The 19,233-nt window shown below is 46.3% G+C and overlaps 1 protein-coding gene across 1 annotated transcript in view; it reads left to right on the top strand.

Annotated features, from left to right (window-relative positions):
- The first annotated feature begins 214 nt into the window (after positions 1 to 214).
- Positions 215 to 19,233, top strand: part of PACRGL (parkin coregulated like) — a 39,108-nt gene continuing 20,089 nt past the window's right edge. Inside the window, exons 1-3 of the mRNA XM_040419034.1 lie at positions 215 to 349; positions 4,531 to 4,679; positions 8,518 to 8,585. Coding sequence (XP_040274968.1) covers positions 4,548 to 4,679; positions 8,518 to 8,585 — 200 coding nt within the window. The 5' untranslated portion in view covers positions 215 to 349; positions 4,531 to 4,547. The remainder of the gene's footprint in view (positions 350 to 4,530; positions 4,680 to 8,517; positions 8,586 to 19,233) is intronic.

Here is a 19,233-nt window from a genome sequence, read left to right as displayed (position 1 = left end):
TCCTTCAGTCTGGATTCACACACATCGTTTTGAGTGATTTAGTAGCAATTTTCATTTACCACAGTAGTGGTAAATAACGTAAGGTGGGAACAGGGATGAGTGAGTGTTCCGGTCACTGCTATATAATAATACAAAAGCAGGAAATGACAACTACTGAAAACCTATAGAATCTGCAGTCAGTTACCCGGTCTCCTTACAAGGCAGGCTCTGCGCTCAGCTGCGCCCTCTGCAGCAGTGTGTCCCTCTCGGGCCGCCGTCCAGCGGCTGCGGTTTCTATGGCAACAGAGGAGGTTTGCGCTGTAGCAGCAGCCTGGTGATCCTGACACAGGCAGAAGGCGGCTCAGGCCCGGTAAGTACCCCGACAACCACTGACCGGAGTCCTGACGTCGTCCAGTGACATGTAGTTTGTAGATCCGGCGCCGCACGGCCTCTTCTAGTCACAGGGCAGTAATCACAGGCACAGATAGATCCTAAGCTTGACTTTCAGTTTAATCAGGTGCTGGGAAAGCTGGGTGATCAGCAGTATGGCTGCCATAGACACCTGAATGTGAAATGTGCCTCATTTTCTGGCGGTCCCTGCCCTGTGTAAATAGATTTCTGGTGCCTGGGAAAGCTGGGTGATCAGCAGTATGGCTGCCATTACAGGCCCCATAGAGGTCATCAGTGCGATCCCTGCCCTGTGTAAATAGATTTCTGGTGCCTGGAAAAGCTGGGTGACAGCTCCTGTGATGGCGGCCTGTTCGGGTGCCATTTTGGGTTCTGTTCGGAGCCTTTTGCCGACGGAGACGTTGATGGGTTGTCACAGAACCGATGCCGATCCCAATGCACCGGCGGACCTCAGTGACTTATAGGGACGAGAGAACTTGTATTTTGAGTTCAGCGTCCAAGGTTCGGGTTCTCTAAGAATTCCGTTACGGATTCCGCTACCACGGACCATAACGCGTTTCTTAAATACGCCGAACACAAAACACAGGTTCCCACATCCCTAATTCTAATGGGCGCTGTGCTGCGCTGTGACCGAGGCTCTGACTGGCCGTGTGAACAGAGTCTGACGGCTGGAGAGTGTTCACACCCTGAACTTATCCACATTGTTTCCCGTTACAGCCACAAACTGGAATGGATTTTATGTGATCGACCAACACAAAGTGCGAGGTGACAAGAACTGGTCCCGGGTTCGGCTACTTTCACACTAGCGTTCGGGGCTCCGTTTGAAGGGGCTATTAGTAGAAATCTGGAAAGTGCGGAGGGCGTTTGTGTTCCTCCCCGGAGTCAGTGCTGTGTGCGACCACCCGTCTCTGCAAATACAGCGCAAGTCTTTTGGGGTCTCTACCAGCTTCTCACCTCTAGAGGCTGAAATGTTGGCCCATTCTTCTTGGAAAACAGCTCGCGCTCAGTCAGATTGGATGGAGAGCGTCTGAACAGCAATTTTCAAGTCTTGCCACAGATTCTCAATGGCATTTAGGTCTGGACTTTGGGCCATTCTAACACACAAATAAGCTTTGATCTAAACCATTTCATTGTAGCGATCGTTGTCCTGCTGGAAGGTGAACCTTCACTCAAGTCTTTTGCATCATCTACCAGGATTGCCCTGTATTTGCCTCCATCCATCTTCCCATCAACTCTGACCGGCTTCCCTGCTGAAGAAAAGCCTCCCCACAGCATGATGTGCCACCGCCATGTTTCATGGTGGGGATGATGTGTTCAGGGGGATGGGCACTGTTAGTTTTCCACCTCACATAGTGTTTTGCATTTTGGCCAAAAAGTTTACCTTTGGTCTCATCTGACCGGAGAACCTTCTTCCACGCGTTTGCTGTGTCCCCGACATGGCTTGTGGCAAACTGCAAACGGGACTTCTTATGGCTTTCTTCCTGCCACTCTTCCATAAAGTGTTCAGAGTACCACCCTAATTAAAACGTAGCCTTTATTCATAAACGCGAAAATTACCCAAAAACAAAGTATACAAAAAAAAAAACCTATATTATTGAATCAACAATAGTGTAGACAGAACGGTCATAACTATTCCACAATATTGTAGGCAGGGTGGTGACGGGCTGATACGGGGCCTTTCCCTCATCCTCACCCTATACCGTAAACCCCTGCCTATAAAACGGAATAGGGCGATCCCGTATTCAGGAAACCTCCTAAAAGCCCTTGGATGGCCCTGAAGACAGATGTTAGAGACACCTAGGAAGGGTGTCCTGAAGCGGGTCTGTTAGATAGCGTACTCTAAACACAAAAAATACTAAGTGCTGAGTACATCAAAGTAACAAACCAATACTGAGTATATCGCACAGATCCACTAGGTGACGCAGAGGTCCGTGTACCTTATCGAGCAGCATCTATGTTGGCTGAACACATGGGGCACGCCAGTACCTGTTATCTGACCTGTATGTGATGTGAGGGGTCTTCACTGGTCCAGCCTCTGGGTCTTCACTGGTCCAGCCTCTGGGTCTTCACTGGTCCAGCCTCTGGGTCTTCACTGGTCCAGCCTCTGGGTCTTCACTGGTCCAGCCTCTGGGTCTTCACTGGTCCAGCCTCTGGGTCTTCACTGGTCCAGCCTCTTTACTGCTTTCTTTTGGCTGAATCAGTGTCTTATTAACGCTTACCCTTTATCTATAACTGGTGTCACAGAAAAGTGCTGGACACCAGGTCGGGTCATGATGTCCTCTGATGAGCCCACTTCATGCACTGGGCGAAACGCGTTGGGGTAAAAGGGACCTATACTTTGCTTTTAATGACCTCTGGAAGCTGAAGGTATCTTTTGGTTAATTAGTATATAACCAGATACGGCAGAAATAGCATTTAGCATCTATCACTATGTATTGGGGATTGACAGATAATCGGAAGTACCGATATTCAGGATTTTGTACATTATTGGCTTCTAACCTTGCCGATATACTGATAATGCGTATAAGGCCTCATGCACACGACCGTTGTTCGGGTCTGCATCCGAGCTGCAGTTTTTTTTGCGGCTCGGATGCGGACCCATTCACTTCAATAGGGCCGCAAAAGATGCTTCGTTCCATGGCCCCGCAAAAAAAATAGAACATGTCCTATTCTTGTCCGTTTTGCGGACAAGAATAGGCATTTCTACAATAGGCCGTCCCTTCCGTTCTGCAAATTGCGGAAGGCACACAGGCGGCTTCTGTTTTTTGCGGACCGCAAAAAACGGAACGGTCGTGTGCATGAGTCCTAAAGCGAATACTAGTGAGCGCTTATGGAAGCGCGCACTAGTATGCATCGGTTGCCGGGAGCGGGGAAGAAGCGCAGCAAGCGCTTGCGATACTCCCCCTCCCTGGTCTTCTATGATGGGGCCCGCACTGCACTGTCCTGACCTCGTACAGCGTACGCTCTGATGGGTTATTGTCTTAGCTGTGATTAACGCTCTTCCGTGAAGGTCAGATTTGAGGAGCAGATGACTAAAGGCTTCTTTCACACGAGCGAGTTTTCCGCGCAGGTGCAATGCATGATGCACCCGCACTGAATCCTGACCCATTCATTTACAAGTCTGTGTACATGAGCGTTTTTTTTCACTCATCAGTTCTGCGTTGCGTGAAAATCGCAGCATGTTCTATATTCTGCGTTTTTCACGCAGCCCTGGCCCCATAGAAGTGAATGGGGCTTCAGTGAAAAACGCATTGCACCCGCGTGGAAAAAACTGAACAATTGAACGCAATCGCAGACAAAACTGACTGAACTTGCTTGCAAAATGGTGGAAGTTTCACTGAACGCAACCTGAACGCATCCGGAGCCAATCCGTCACGCTCGTGTGAAAGAGGCCTAATAGTTGTCCTGTGGACAGATTCTCCCTCCTCAGCTGTGGATCTCTGCAGCTCCTCCAGAGTGACCATGGGCATTTGGCTGTTTCTCTAATCGGTGCTCTTCTTGCCTGGGCTGTCAGTTTAGGTGGACGGTCATGTCTTGGTAGGTTTGCAGTTGTGCCATACTCCTTCCATTTTCAAATGATGGATTGAACAGTGCTCCGTGAGATGTTCAGAGCTTGAGAGATATATATATATATATATATATATATATATATATATATATTTTTTTTTTATAGCTTTACACTTCTCCACAACTTTATCCCTGACCTGTCTGGTGTGTTCCTCGGTTTTCATGATGCTATTTAATCACTAGTGTTCTCTAACAAACCTCTGAGGCCTTCACAGAACAGCTGTAACATTCTGAGAATACATTACACACAGGTGGACTCTATTTACCTATTAGGTGACTTTTGAAGGCAATTGGTCACACTGGATTTTATTTAGTACAGAGGGCTGAATACAAATGCATGCCACAGTTTTCAGAATTTTATTTATTAATAATTTGAAAACCATGCATCGTTTTCTTTTCACTTCACACATACTTGATACTTTGTGTTGGTCTATCACATAAAATCCCCCCCAAAAATACATTTAGGATTGTGGGTGTAATGTAAAAAAATGTGGAAAAGTTCAAGGGGTATGAATACTTTTTCAAGGCACTGTAGGTACAATGGGTGACCTCTATAATATGATCTTACCTTCTTAGAACATTATGGTCAGAAAATGTCGGCGTCCTCTAGAGGCCAGTCCAGCAGTACAGCGTCAAGAAGCAAGACCTCTCCAGCGCCTTCAGCTTCTGCCAGTGCAAGTCGGGCAAAACCAAGCGACAAGCTGAACCCCAAGACCATAGACCCGGTGAGTGGTTTGTAGTCACATAGCATGATGCTGTTACACACGGGGCTGATTGGTTTTGTTTTTGAATTTTCAAGTGGTGGCATAGCACTAGGTATACGTCACTCTCTGATCATGGGGTTCCCATCCTTGGCACCGTCACCCATCTTGGGAATGAAGGGACTGATGGAGTGCTGAGTCTGCTTTATTGTCTTCTTCCTGCACAGCAGAAAGGGGACGCAGTATTACACCAACGCCGCCGTCTCGTCATTCTCAGAATTGGCGCTGCTCCCAAAGGTTGGATCCTCAGTGATCATAAAGTAATGGGATATCCTAGTCATGGGAATACCCCTTTAAAAAGAGTCCGTGCACTATCGTAGAAAACAGAAATAGTCTGACATTCCCACCTCAGGTTTAAATGGCATCTGTCAGCAGTTTTGTACCTATGACACTGTCTGACCTGTTACATATGCGCTTGGCAGCTGAAGACATCTGTGTTGGTCCCTTGTTCATGTGTGTCTGCATTGCTGAGAAAAATGATGTTTTAATATATGCAAATGAGACTCTAGGAGCAACGGGGGCGTTGCCGTTACACCTAAAGGCTCAGCTCTCTCTGCAACTGCTGAGCCCCCTGCACTTGATTGATAGGTCCAGGCATGATCACATTAACACTGCCTGACCCTATGAATTTAAAATGCAGAGGACACAGCAGTTGCAGAGAGAGAGCTGAGCTTTTAGGTGTAACGGTAACGCCCCCGTTGCTCCTAGAGGTTCATTTGCATATATTAAACTTCATGTTTCTCAGCAATGCGGGCACATATGAACATGGGACCAACACAGATATCTTCAGCTGTCAAGTGCACATGTAACAGGTCAGCCAGTGTCATAGATAGTAACATAGTCTATAAGGCTGTTCAGCCTGTTATCCTGCAAGTTGATCCAGAGGAAGGCAAAAAAAAAAACATGAGGTTAAAGCCAATTTTCCTCATTTTAGAGGAAAAAAATTCCTTCCCGACTCCAATCAGGCAATCAGAATAACTCCCTGGATCAACAACCCCTCTCTAGTAGCTATAGCCTGTAATATTATTACGCTCCAGAAATACATCCAGGCCCCTCTTGAATTCCTTTATTGTACTCACCATCACCACCTCCTCAGGCAGAGAGTTCCATAGTCTCACTGCTCTTACCGTAAAGAATCCTCTTCTATGTTTGTGTAGAAACCTTCTTTCCTCCAGACGCAGAGGATGTCCCCTCGTCACAGTCACAGTCCTGGGGATAAATAGATGATGGGAGAGATCTCTGTACTGACCCCTGATATATTTATATATACAGTGGCGGAAATAATTATTTGACCCCTCACTGATTTTGTAAGTTTGTCCAATGACAAAGAAATGAAAAGTCTCAGAACAGTATCATTTCAATGGTAGGTTTATTGTAACAGTGGCAGATAGCACATCAAAAGGAAAATCGAAAAAATAACTTTAAATAAAAGATAGCAACTGATTTGCATTTCATTGAGTGAAATAAGTATTTGAACCCTCTAACAAAAAAAGACTTAATACTTGGTGGAAAAACCCTTGTTTGCAAGCACAGAGGTCAAACGTTTCTTGTAATTGATGACCAAGTTTGCGCACATTTTAGGAGGAATGTTGGTCCACTCCTCTTTGCAGATCATCTCTAAATCCCTAAGGTTTCGAGGCTGTCTCTGTGCAACTCTGAGCTTGAGCTCCCTCCATAGGTTTTCGATTGGATTAAGGTCCGGAGACTGACTAGGCCACTCCATGACCTTAATGTGCTTCTTCTTGAGCCACTCCTTTGTTGCCTTTGCTGTATGTTTTGGGTCATTGTCGTGCTGGAACACCCATCCACGACCCATTTTCAGTTTCCTGGCAGAGGGAAGGAGGTTGTCGCTCAGGATTTCACGATACATGGCTCCGTCCATTTTCCCGTTTATGCGAATAAGTTGTCCTGTGCCCTTAGCAGAAAAACACCCCCAAAGCAAAATGTTTCCACCCCCATGCTTGACGGTGGGGACGGTGTTTTGGGGGTCATAGGCAGCATTTTTCTTCCTCCAAACACAGCGAGTTGAGTTAATGCCAAAGAGCTCTATTTTGGTCTCATCAGACCACAGCACCTTCTCCCAGTCACTCTCTGAATCATTCAGGTGTTCATTGGCAAACTTCAGACGGGCCTGCACATGTGCCTTCCTGAGCAGGGGGACCTTGCGAGCCCTGCAGGATTTTAATCCATTGCGGTGTAATGTGTTTCCAATGGTTTTCTTGGTGACTGTGGTCCCTGCTAATTTGAGGTCATTAACTAACTCCTCCCGTGTAGTTCTAGGATGCTTTTTCACCTTTCTCAGAACCATTGACACCCCACGAGGTGAGGTCTTGCGTGGAGCCCCAGAGCGAGGTCGATTGATGGTCATTTTGTGCTCCTTCCATTTTCGAACAATCGCACCAACAGTTGTCACCTTCTCTCCCAGCTTCTTGCTAATGGTTTTGTAGCCCATTCCAGCCTTGTGCAGGTCTACAATTTTGTCTCTGACATCCTTGGACAGCTCTTTGGTCTTTCCCATGTTGGAGAGTTTGGAGTCTGCTTGATTGATTGATTCTGTGGACAGGTGTCTTTTATACAGGTGACTAGTTAAGACAGGTGTCCTTAATGAGGGTGACTAATTGAGTAGAAGTGTCTAACCACTCTGTGGGAGCCAGAACTCTTAATGGTTGGTAGGGGTTCAAATACTTATTTCACTCAATGAAATGCAAATCGGTTGCTATCTTTTATTTAAAGTTATTTTTTCGATTTTCCTTTTGATGTGCTATCTGCCACTGTTACAATAAACCTACCATTGAAATGATACTGTTCTGAGACTTTTCATTTCTTTGTCATTGGACAAACTTACAAAATCAGTGAGGGGTCAAATAATTATTTCCTCCACTGTAGTTACTAGATCTCCCCTCAGTCGTCTTTTTTCTAAAGTGAATAACCCTAATGTTGATAATCTTTCAGGGTACTGTAGTTGCCCCATTCCAGTTATTACTTTAGTTGCCCTCCTCTGAACCCTCTCCAGCTCTGCTATGTCTGCCTTGTTCACAGGAGCCCAGAACTGTACACAGTACTCCATGTGTGGTCTGACTAGCGATTTGTAAAGTAGTAGGAATATGTTCTCATCACGGGCATCTATGCCCCTTTTGATGCAACCCATTATCTTATTGGCCTTGGCAGCAGCTGCCTGACACTGGTTTTTACTGCTTTGTTTGTGGTTCACCAAAATTCCTAGATCCTTTTCCATGTCAGTGTTAGGCTACATGCACCGTATGTGTTTTGCGGTCCGCAAATTATGGATCCGCAAAATAAAATGGATGACATCCTTATGCCATCCGTTTTTTTTTTTGCGGATCCATTGTAACAATGCCTAAAACGGACAAGAATAGGACATGTTCTATTTTTTTTGCGGGGCTATGGAACGGACATACTGATGCGGACAGCACATGGTGCATTTTTTGCAGACCCGTTGAAATGAATGGGTCCACATCCTATCCGCAAAAAAAAACGGAACGGACACGGAAACGAACAACGTTTGTGTGCATGTAGCCTTACCCAATGTTTTACCATTTAGTATTTACGGGTGACTTGCATTATTCCTTCCCATGTGCATAACTTTACATTTGTCAGTGTTAAACCTGATCTGCCACTTCTCTGCCCAAGCCTGCAATCTATCCAGATCCCTCTGTAGTAGTATACTGTCCTCTTGTGTCATTGATGTTTTACTTCTACAAGATCATTAATAAATATATTTTAGAGAATAGATGCAAATTTGCTGACAGATGCCCTTTAATATGTGTCTTTTTGCTTGCAGTTTGCCGAGACCCAGCGCTCTTCCTCTGCGTTTGCAGCGATATATTCAAAAGGAGGAATTCCTTGCAGGTAAATCAAGTTTTTACATAAACAGAATTTTTCTATAAAGAACTGAAAGAGTTAAAAGTGAGGTTCCTGCGTCCTTCTACTGCATCTCTCCATCTCCTCTTCTGTATAATAAGTCCCTTCTTCTCTTTTCTCTGACCTGCATAGTCAGGATCCAATTTCACATTCACAGAGTAGAGCGAGAATTAACCCATGGTTATCCAGTTCTGTTTCACCAGACCTCACAATTACCATATACTGAACTTTTCTTTATTTACTTATTTTACTATTCTGGTGACAATAAGGCACCTGATATTCATGCGTCTGTAGTTCTTTGGGATCCGTACACTGCTGACATGTGAGCGGTGTACTGGTGTAGGGATTCCACTGGGGGGCCACAGTGAGCGCTGTACTGGTAGGAGCACACTTCTGGCATAGGACATCCGCCCTGCTGCGCCCCCTCACTTCGTAGAATGTCTGCATAGCACATTAGTGCAGGAGAACCTGTACAGATGTGTTCTGCAGAGCTTTTAGCGGAGTGAGTGGCGCTGGCTGGGGCCTCATCACACTGCATTGCTGTGAGTCCTATCTAAGGACAGCCATAACAGATCAGTGGAACAGAACAGCTGTCCCCTCACACTGTGCAGTCTCCATGTGCTCCTGTGTTGTGCAGCTTAAGCCTATCTCCCCTGTCAGCTCTTACATACAGGAGGCAGGGAGAACAGTGTGAAGATACATCTCACAGAACTACACTGGAGAGTCAGCACACACAGATGGCAGAGACAGGAAGTGGGAGTCAGGAGGCTTAGGCTACTTTCACACCTACCGTTTAGGTGCGGATCCGTCTGGTATCTGCACAGACTGATCCGCACCTATAATGCAAACGCTTGTATCCGTTAAGAACGGATCCGTTTGCATTAAGCTACTTTCACACTAGTGTTCGGGGCTCCGCTTGTGAGCTCCGTTTGAAGGCTCTCACAAGCGTCCCCGAACGTCCTGTGCAGACACCAGACGGATCCGCTCTGAACGCAAGTGTGAAAGTAGCCTTATCATGAACAAAAAACTGATCCCTTTTGACTTACATTGAAAGTCAATGGGAGGCGGATCCGTTTTCAATTGCACCATATTGTGTCAGTAAAAACGGATCCGTCCCCATTGACTTACATTGTGAGTCAGGACGGATCCGTTTGGCTCAGTTTCATCAGATGGACATCAAAACGCGGCAAGCAGCGTTTTGGTGTCCGCCTCCAGAGCGCAATGGAGGCTGAACGGAGGCAAACTGATGCATTCTGAGCGGATCCTTATCCATTCAGAATGCATTGGGGCTGAACTGATCCGTTTTGGGCCGCTTGTGAGAGCCCTGAAACGGATCTCACAAGCGGACCCAGAAACGCCAGTGTGAAAGTAGCCTTACATAGCTGCTGCTAATCACTGTATACACTCACCTACCATATATCTGCACTCCTGGTTCTTTAGGGCAGTGGACCCCAACCTTTTTTGCACCAGGGAACGGTTTCAAGCAAGACATTTTTCCCACGGACTTGGGGGGAAACATGTCGGGCGGGTGATGTAGCGGAGGTTAGTCACGCACATAACAAAATACAATATTGGCAATAATAACACTTCATAAATGCCAATAATACTGCTACACCATAATCCCGTTTAGGCCCCCAGGTGATGTCTCCTCTGACTGGAGTCGTTCTCTTTCCTTTTTTTCCTCAGTCCTGCACAGATCACGTCTGTTGACCACAACTTTCTGCAAAATTGAACACACCTATATAGTATTAGTGGCCTCTATACATATAATGCCCACCAGCAGTGGCCTCTATACATATAATGCCCACCAGCAGTGGCCTCTATACATATAAAGCCCCTCAGTAGTGATCTCTATACATATAAAGCCCCTCAGTAGTGGCCTCTATACATATAAAGCCCCTCAGCAGTGGTCTCTATACATATAAAGCCCCTCAGTAGTGGTCTCTATACATATAAGGCCCCTCAGTAGTGGTCTCTATACATATAATGCCCACCAGCAGTGGCCTCTATACATATAAAGCCCCTCAGTAGTGGCCTCTATACATATAAAGCCCCTCAGTAGTGGTCTCTATACATATAAAGCCCCTCAGTAGTGATCTCTATACATATAAAGCCCCTCAGTAGTGGTATCTATACATATAAAGCCCCTCAGTAGTGGTATCTATACATATAAAGCCCCTCAGTAGTGGTATCTATACATATAAAGCCCCTCAGTAGTGGTATCTATACATATAAAGCCCCTCAGTAGTGATCTCTATACATATAAAGCCCCTCAGTAGTGGTATCTATACATATAAAGCCCCTCAGTAGTGGTCTCTATACATATAAAGCCCCTCAGTAGTGGTCTCTATACATATAAAGCCCCTCAGTAGTGGTCTCTATACATATAAAGCCCCTCAGTAGTGGTCTCTATACATATAAAGCCCCTCAGTAGTGGTCTCTATACATATAAAGCCCCTCAGTAGTGGTCTCTATACATATAAAGCCCCTCAGTAGTGGTCTCTATACATATAAAGCCCCTCAGTAGTGGTCTCTATACATATAAAGCCCCTCAGTAGTGGTCTCTTTAAATATAGCCTGGCCCCCCAGTAGTGCCTTTTTACAAATAGTACCCCCAGTAGTGTCTATAAACCAAATAATAATAAATAAAAAAAAGAGCACACTACTCGCCTCGCTCCTGCTGTCCTTCTTCCACCCTGCTGCTGCTTTGGCTGCCTGCGTTACGGCACAGGGTTTCTGCTGGCGTGATATCGTCATGCCGCCTATGACCCGACGCAGGAGGTCGCAATGATGTCATCACAACCTCCTGCACTTTAGCACAGCCTCATATGAGGCTAAACAGCGGGGCACAGGAACCAATAGTTCCCGCCCCCGCCTCTCAATAACGGCGCTCCCCGAGGACCAGTACCAGCTGGCCCACCGCCCGGTGGTTGGGGACCGCTGCTTTAGGGGATAGGGGAGACATTTCTTCAGCAGAATTGGGTGGGACTTGGAGGGACCTGAGAGCTGCCAGGAGAAATTTGGTAGGTGATGTAGTTCATACAGAGACCACAAGGAGTCTTGAGATCACAAAAAAAAACCTGGAGTGCTTTATTAACTAAGGTGTAGCTCTCACCTTAGCAAAGCTGCCACGTGTACAGGTGCATAGACAGATCATTTGGGTAATTCTTTGTTGGTCTCCATCAATTCCATCATAATCAGTTCCTTGTGACTTTTTTCTTTTCAATGAGGTTAGTAGGTGACTATAGCGCTGACGTGAACCTGTCAGGTGATTTCTGCCGTCCCTTCTCAGAGCAGGATATGATTGACATTGAGAATCTGAGCGCTGTGATATACAGCTTATATGATTTGGAGCAGGAGAAGTAAAAATTAATTCCCACAAGACTCCTAAGAGAGACATTTAGAGTCCTGGTTACGAATAGTTGAATTTTATTTCTTTTTCCCGTTATGACGTTATTTAACTTTTTTTTTTTTTTTACTTTTTACACACTTTTTGCCCCCTAGGGCACTTAACATGTCAACTTCTGATCTGTTGTTCTACCTCAGACATGGCCTTTACAACTGCAAAAAATCGGGTCAGTCAGCAAATCCCAATGCACGCCGCCATGGCTAGAAACACTAAAGAAAAAAACACAATGCAACAGCACTCTGCAAACCAAATACAAGTACAATAATGCCATAGTTGTAGGAAATATTCTGGTGCTAATGCTATGCTTATTTTGTAAATTTGAGATTCTTGGCAAATACGTTTTGTACAAAATTATTTGGGCCCGTCTGCCGGCTTCAAGGCGATCTCTATAAGACGGGAACCTAACACTACTACCGGTTATAGTGCCATATTGGCCACCATAAAATACAGGGAATGCAGGTTCCACATGCATACTGCGTCCCCTCTGCCTTTTACTATTTTTGGTGCCATAATGGCTTCCATTAAGTCCAGGGAATGCAGGTACCAACATGCATGCTGAGCCCACTCTATACCTCTCCTGTTGCATTGTGTTTTTTTTCTTTGTGTTTCTAGCCATGGCGGTGTACACCTGTGCCTTGGGATGTGCTGACTGGCCCCCTTTTTCTTGCAGTTGTACTGAGCTGGAGGTGTGGCTGACACTTGTTGGTTGTGCACCCCTGACCAGTCTGTCTGCCCCATAGGCTGCCCCATAGACTAATTAGTGTAAAGCTGTAGCCTGTTCTCCCTGCGTTTATTGGAAGCCGTCTGGCCAGGGCCGTCTTTGCCGCAGGGCAAAAGGGGCAGCTGCCCCGGACCCAGTTGCTCCTGGGGGCCCCGGGCAGCTCCGTTTCCCGACTACCACATTCACTTGTGAGCGAGCGGCGTGTGGCTCGCTGCTCGCATTAGTGAAGGACTTGTCTGTCAATCACAATTACTTACTGCCGAGTCTGCCGGCCAGTGCCATGCTAGCTCCTCCTCCCGACCTCCGACCCGGGCCTGCCCTTGCGTCCCTACGGTATGTGCGCTCAGGCATAGTTATTTGTATTGCCGTCCTTAGGAGAGGGAGAGATGTGTCTGGCATTTAAACCCACAACCTTCTGTATCAGAGGCAAAGCACTTATCCTCACAGCCATAAGAGGTGCATTGCCACTGACTGAAAAAATATGAGACTTCTACTGTTATAGCTGGCTAAGTGTACATCTATACACATGACAACACACCCAGCACTGCTATATCTCTATATGACAGCTGTCCCAGCACACTCAGCTCTGCTACATCTATACACATGACAGCTGCCCTAACACACCAGCACTGCTATATCTCTATATGACAACTGTCCCAGCAAACCCAGCTCTGCTACATCTATACACATGACAGCTGCCGAAACACACCCAGCTCTGCTACATCTATACACATTACAGCTGCCCCAGCACACTCAGCTCTGCTATATCTCTACACATGACAGCTGTCCTAACACACTCAGCTCCACTACAGCTTTACACACGACAGCTGCCCAAACACACCCAGCTCTGCTACATCTATACACACGACAGCTGCCAAAACACACCCAGCTCTGCTACATCTATACACACGACAGCTGCCTAAACACACCCAGCTCTGCTACATCTATACACACGACAGCTGCCCAAACACACCCAGCTCTGCTACATCTATACACACGACAGATGCCCAAACACACCCAGCTCTGCTACATCTATACACACGACAGATGCCCAAACACACCCAGCTCTGCTACATCTATACACACGACAGCTGCCCAAACACACCCAGCTCTGCTACATCTATACACACGACAGCTGCCCAAACACACCCAGCTCTGCTACATCTATACACACGACAGCTGCCCAAACACACCCATCTCTGCTACATCTATACACACGACAGCTGCCCAAACACACCCAGCTCTGCTACATCTATACACACGACAGCTGCCCAAACACACCCAGCTCTTCTACATCTATACACACGACAGCTGCCCAAACACACCCAGCTCTTCTACATCTATACACACGACAGCTGCCCAAACACACCCAGCTCTGCTACATCTATACACACGACAGCTGCCCAAACACACCCAGCTCTGCTACATCTATACACACGACAGCTGCCCAAACACACCCAGCTCTGCTACATCTATACACACGACAGCTGCCTAAACACACCCAGCTCTGCTACATCTATACACACGACAGCTGCCCAAACACACCCAGCTCTGCTACATCTATACACACGACAGCTGCCCAAACACACCCAGCTCTGCTACATCTATACACACGACAGCTGCCCAAACACACCCAGCTCTGCTACATCTATACACACGACAGCTGCCCAAACACACCCAGCTCTGCTACATCTATACACACGACAGCTGCCCAAACACACCCATCTCTGCTACATCTATACACACGACAGCTGCCCAAACACACCCAGCTCTGCTACATCTATACACACGACAGCTGCCCAAACACACCCAGCTCTGCTACATCTAAGAGATATATAGATGTAGCAGAGCTGGGTGTGTTAGGGCAGCTGTCATGTGTATAGCTGTACACTTAGCCAGCTATAACAGTAAAAGTCTCATATTTTTTTCAATCAGTGGCAAGGCATCTCTTATGGCTGTGTGGTTAGGTGCTTTGCCTCTGATACAGAAGGTCGTGGGTTCGAATCCCAGCAGAAACTTTTCTGAAATACAGGCTAAATTAGATTCCATATATGGACATACATGGCGGGACACAGGAAGAGGCTGCATCGCATCGCTGACATGGAGGTAAGTATAAGTGTTTTGTTTTTTTTAATTAATACCTGCCATGGGGGGAGTGGGAGGCACTTGATACTGGCACATGGGGGGAGGGGGGTTGGCACTATGATACACATGGCACTGGCACATGGGGAGGCACCTGATACTGTCACATGTGGGGGGGAGGGGGGTTGGCACCTGATACTGGCACATGGGGGGTTGGCACTATGATACTGGCACTTGAGGGGAAGGAGAGAGGCACTTGATACTGGCACATGGGGGGGGGGATTCACTTGATACTGGCACTTTTTTTGGGGGGGAGATGGCACTATGATACTGGGACATGGGGGGGGAGAGGCACTTGATACTGGCACTTTTGGGGGGGGGGGTGGCACTATGATACTGGGACATGGGGGGAGGAGAGGCACTTGATACTGGCACTTTTGGGGGGGGGGGGTGGCACTATGATACTGGGACATGGGGGGGGGAGAGGCTCTTGATACTGGCACTTTTTTTTTGGGGGGGGGGGGGTGGCACTATGATACTGGGACTGCCATACATACGCGTCATTTTAGTAGAAAACTGTGGCTGAAATGGCCCTTAGCATCGCTCTCTGAAATGAGCGTTGCTAAGGGCCACCCGTCTTCTATTTGAAAAGGGGAGACGGGCTGTGCTTCTGCCTCCTGTGCCCCCGCGGTGGCCACAGGCGTCTTAAAATCTAATGCTTGGGTACACTAACTAACCTGCCTTCCCTGCGATAATCACTCATGAAGACAGATGGACCTTAGCATTTCAGGGGGCCCAAGGAAATTCTTGCCCAGGGTCCAATCAATATTAAAGACGGCCCTGTGTCTGGCACCAGGAGAGGTTTAGAGCAGGCTCAGCATGCATGTGGAACCTGCACTCCCTGAATTTTGTGGTGGCCATTATGGCACATAACAGGTAGTATTTAGTGTTACGTTCCCGTCTTATAGAGATCGCCTTGACGCCAATAATCTTAAATTTACAAAATAATCATAGCATTAGCATCAGAATCTAATATATAAAGCTGCGTGTATGTGTATGTATGTCCGCTAAAGGAATCTGCACCGTCGCATTTACAATCACGAAATTTGGCACACAGGTACATCAGGTCTCCGGGAAGGTTTTAGACCAGGTCTCAGCTCTCTAGGATGTACCGTTCCTGAGATATTTCCCAAAAAATGCATTAGCCAATAGAAGCTTGGTCACATGATCCTTATCAGCCAATAGAATCTCGCAGGCCGTTAGCCTTCACGTCCACAGTTTCACACCAGGTTTCCATAACAACCCAGCCATTTTTATTCACTGCTGTAGGAGAGCTTTAAAGGAAATCTGTGACCAGGATAATCGCTATTGAAGAAAAGCCTTAGCTTAAAGGGAACCTGTCACCTGGATTTTGGGTATAGAGCTGAGGACATGGGCTGCTAGATGGCCGCTAGCACATCTGCAATACCCAGTCCCCATAGCTCTGTGTGCTTTTATTGTGTAAAAAAAAACGATTTGATACATATGCAAATTACCCTGAGATGAGTCCTGTACGTGAGATGAGTCAGGGACAGGACTCATCTCAGGTTAATTTGCATATGTATCAAATCGGTTTTTTTTACACAATAAAAGCACACAGAGCTATGGGGACTGGGTATTGCAGATGTGCTAGCGGCCATCTACTAGCCCATGTCCTCAGCTCTATACCCAAAATCCCGGTGACAGGTTCCCTTTAATAGCACTTAGTACCTTATTTCCAGATATGCCTTTGTTCCAGCAATAGATGTTTTTATCCTCTGAAAATCCAGTTTATCTGGTATGCAAATGAGCCAGTAAGGTGCCCAGAGGGGCGTCGCTCGTGCAGGAAGGAGCCCAGACACGCCCCCTGCCACAATGTGTCCACCCTCGAAAGACAAACTTAAAACCCCGCCCCCAGGTCCTGCTAAGCCACGCTCTGATTTGGTTAGGCCACGCCCCTCCTACTCCTCAGCCGACAGGGATTGAAAAAATGAAACTTCTGTCATCTGCAGGGGTGGGAGGGAGGGTGACTTTTTCCCTGCAGCTCACACTCAGACAGCACAGTGCTGCTGTCTTAGAGTGAGCTGTTCAAAAGGACAAACCCCTGATCCGGTTAGGCCACGCCCACTCTGCGAACAGGGATTGAAAAAAAATGAAGTTAAAAATCAACTTCTAGGTCCTGCTAATCCACGCCCCGATCTGGTTAGGCCACGCCCCCTCTCACTCCTCAGCGACAGGGATTGAAAAAATGAAGTTAAAAATCTACTTCTGTCAGCTGCAGGAGTGGGAGGGAGGGTGACTTTCTCCCTGCAGCTCACACTCAGACAGCACAGTGCTGCTGTCTGAGAGTGAGCTGTTCAAAAGGACATCCCTGTGTCCGTCTAGGCAATGTGCCGGATGGAGGACAGGGAGTCTGAAAGCCGGACTGTCCGGCCTAAAACTGGACCTATGGCCACCCTAGGGGCAGGCTGATGTGGAGGTCACAGTTAAGAGGATGGTCTGCTATGGAGGTCAGTGTTAAGGGGCAGATTGCTGTAAAGGCCACTGTTAAAGGGGCAGGCCCCTGTGGAGGTCACTGTCAAGGGGGTGGTGTGCTGTGAAACTAACTGTTAAAGGGGCAGGCTGCTGTAACGGTCAAAGTTAAGGGGGTGGGCTGCTGTGGAGGTCTAATTTTAAGAGGTTCGGAAACTTCTTCACTTCCCAGTATGGGGTGGTGGTGGGGTCTCTAGGGGTCTAGTAAGAATTTATGGATAATGAACTTTATGAAAAATAAATCCTGTTGTGGGTCTCCAGATCTGCAGTAACGGCATCTCCACCAGTAAGGGCATGACTTCCTCCCACTAGGGAGTATTTACTTTCTCTTCTGGCTCCCCTCATACTATTCTCATTGAATTCCACAAATTAAATTTAAAGGGATTGTCCATTTTATTTATTTTGATGACCCATTGAAGTGAATGGGACGGCGTAGCTGTAATTACACCTGCTCGCTGTCGCAACCACAGCGGTGAGGCAGTGCTCTTACAAGCTCTGCTTTCTCTTCAAACAGCTGATCAGCGGGGGTGCCAGGAGTCGGACCCCCAGCTGATCTGACCTATATACAATATACAGGTAGGTCCATATATATCTGGACAGAGACAACATTTTTCTAATGTTCTGCACATTACCACAATGGATTTTGAGCAAAACAATCAGACGCAGTTGAAGTTCAGACTTTCAGCTTTAATTCAGTGGGTGGAACAAAATGATTGCATAAAAATGTGAGGAACTAAAGCATTTTCTAAACTCAATCCCTTCATTTCAGGGGCTCAAAAGTAATTGGACAAATTTAATAATTGTAAATAAAATGTTAATTTCTAATACTTGGTTGAAACCTCTTTGTTGGCGATGACTGCCTGAAGTCTTGACCTCATGGACATCACCAGACGCTGTGTTTCCTCCGGTTTAATGCTCGGCCTTTACTGCAGCGGTTTTCAGTTGCTGTTTGTTTGTGGCCTTTCTGTCTGAAGTTTAGTCTTTAACAAGTGAAATGCTCTATTGGGTTCAGATCCGGTGACTGACTCGGCCATTCACGAATATTCCACTTCTCTGCTTTAACCACTTAAGGACCACAGGTTTATACCCCCCTAAAGACCAGGCCCTTTTTTACAAATCGGCACTACACTACTTTCACCGTTTATTGCTCGGTCATGCAACTTACCACCCAAATGAATTTTACCTCCTTTTCTTCTCACTAATAGAGCTTTCATTTGGTGGTATTTCATTGCTGCTGACAATTTTACTTTTTTTTGTTATTAATCGAAATTTAACGATTTTTTTGCAAAAAAATGACTATTTTCACTTTCAGTTGTAAAATTTTGAAAAAAAAAACGAGATCCATATAGAAATTTTGCTCTAAATTTATAGTTCTACATGTCTTTGATAAAAAAAAAATGTTTGGGTAAAAAAAAAATGGTTTGGGTAAAAGTTATAGCGTTTACAAACTATGGTACAAAAATGTGAATTTCCGCTTTTTGAAGCAGCTCTGACTTTCTGAGCACCTGTCATGTTTCCTGAGGTTCTACAATGCCCAGACAGTACAAACACCCCACAAATGACCCCATTTCGGAAAGTACACACCCTAAGGTATTCGCTGATGGGCATAGTGAGTTCATAGAACTTTTTATTTTTTGTCACAAGTTAGCGGAAAATGATGATTTTTTTTTTATTTTTTTTTTTTTTCCTACAAAGTCTCATATTCCACTAACTTGTGACAAAAAATAAAAACTTCTATGAACTCACTATGCCCATCACGAAATACCTTGGGGTCTCTTCTTTCCAAAATGGGGTCACTTGTGGGGTAGTTATACTGCCCTGGCATTCTAGGGGCCCAAATGTGTGGTAAGGAGTTTGAAATCAAATTCTGTAAA

This window comes from Bufo bufo, chromosome 2 (assembly GCF_905171765.1).
Source record: "Bufo bufo chromosome 2, aBufBuf1.1, whole genome shotgun sequence".
Lineage (NCBI taxonomy): Eukaryota > Metazoa > Chordata > Amphibia > Anura > Bufonidae > Bufo > Bufo bufo.
Note: the sequence above shows the minus strand (reverse complement) of the source record. Positions and strands in the feature narration are given on the sequence as shown.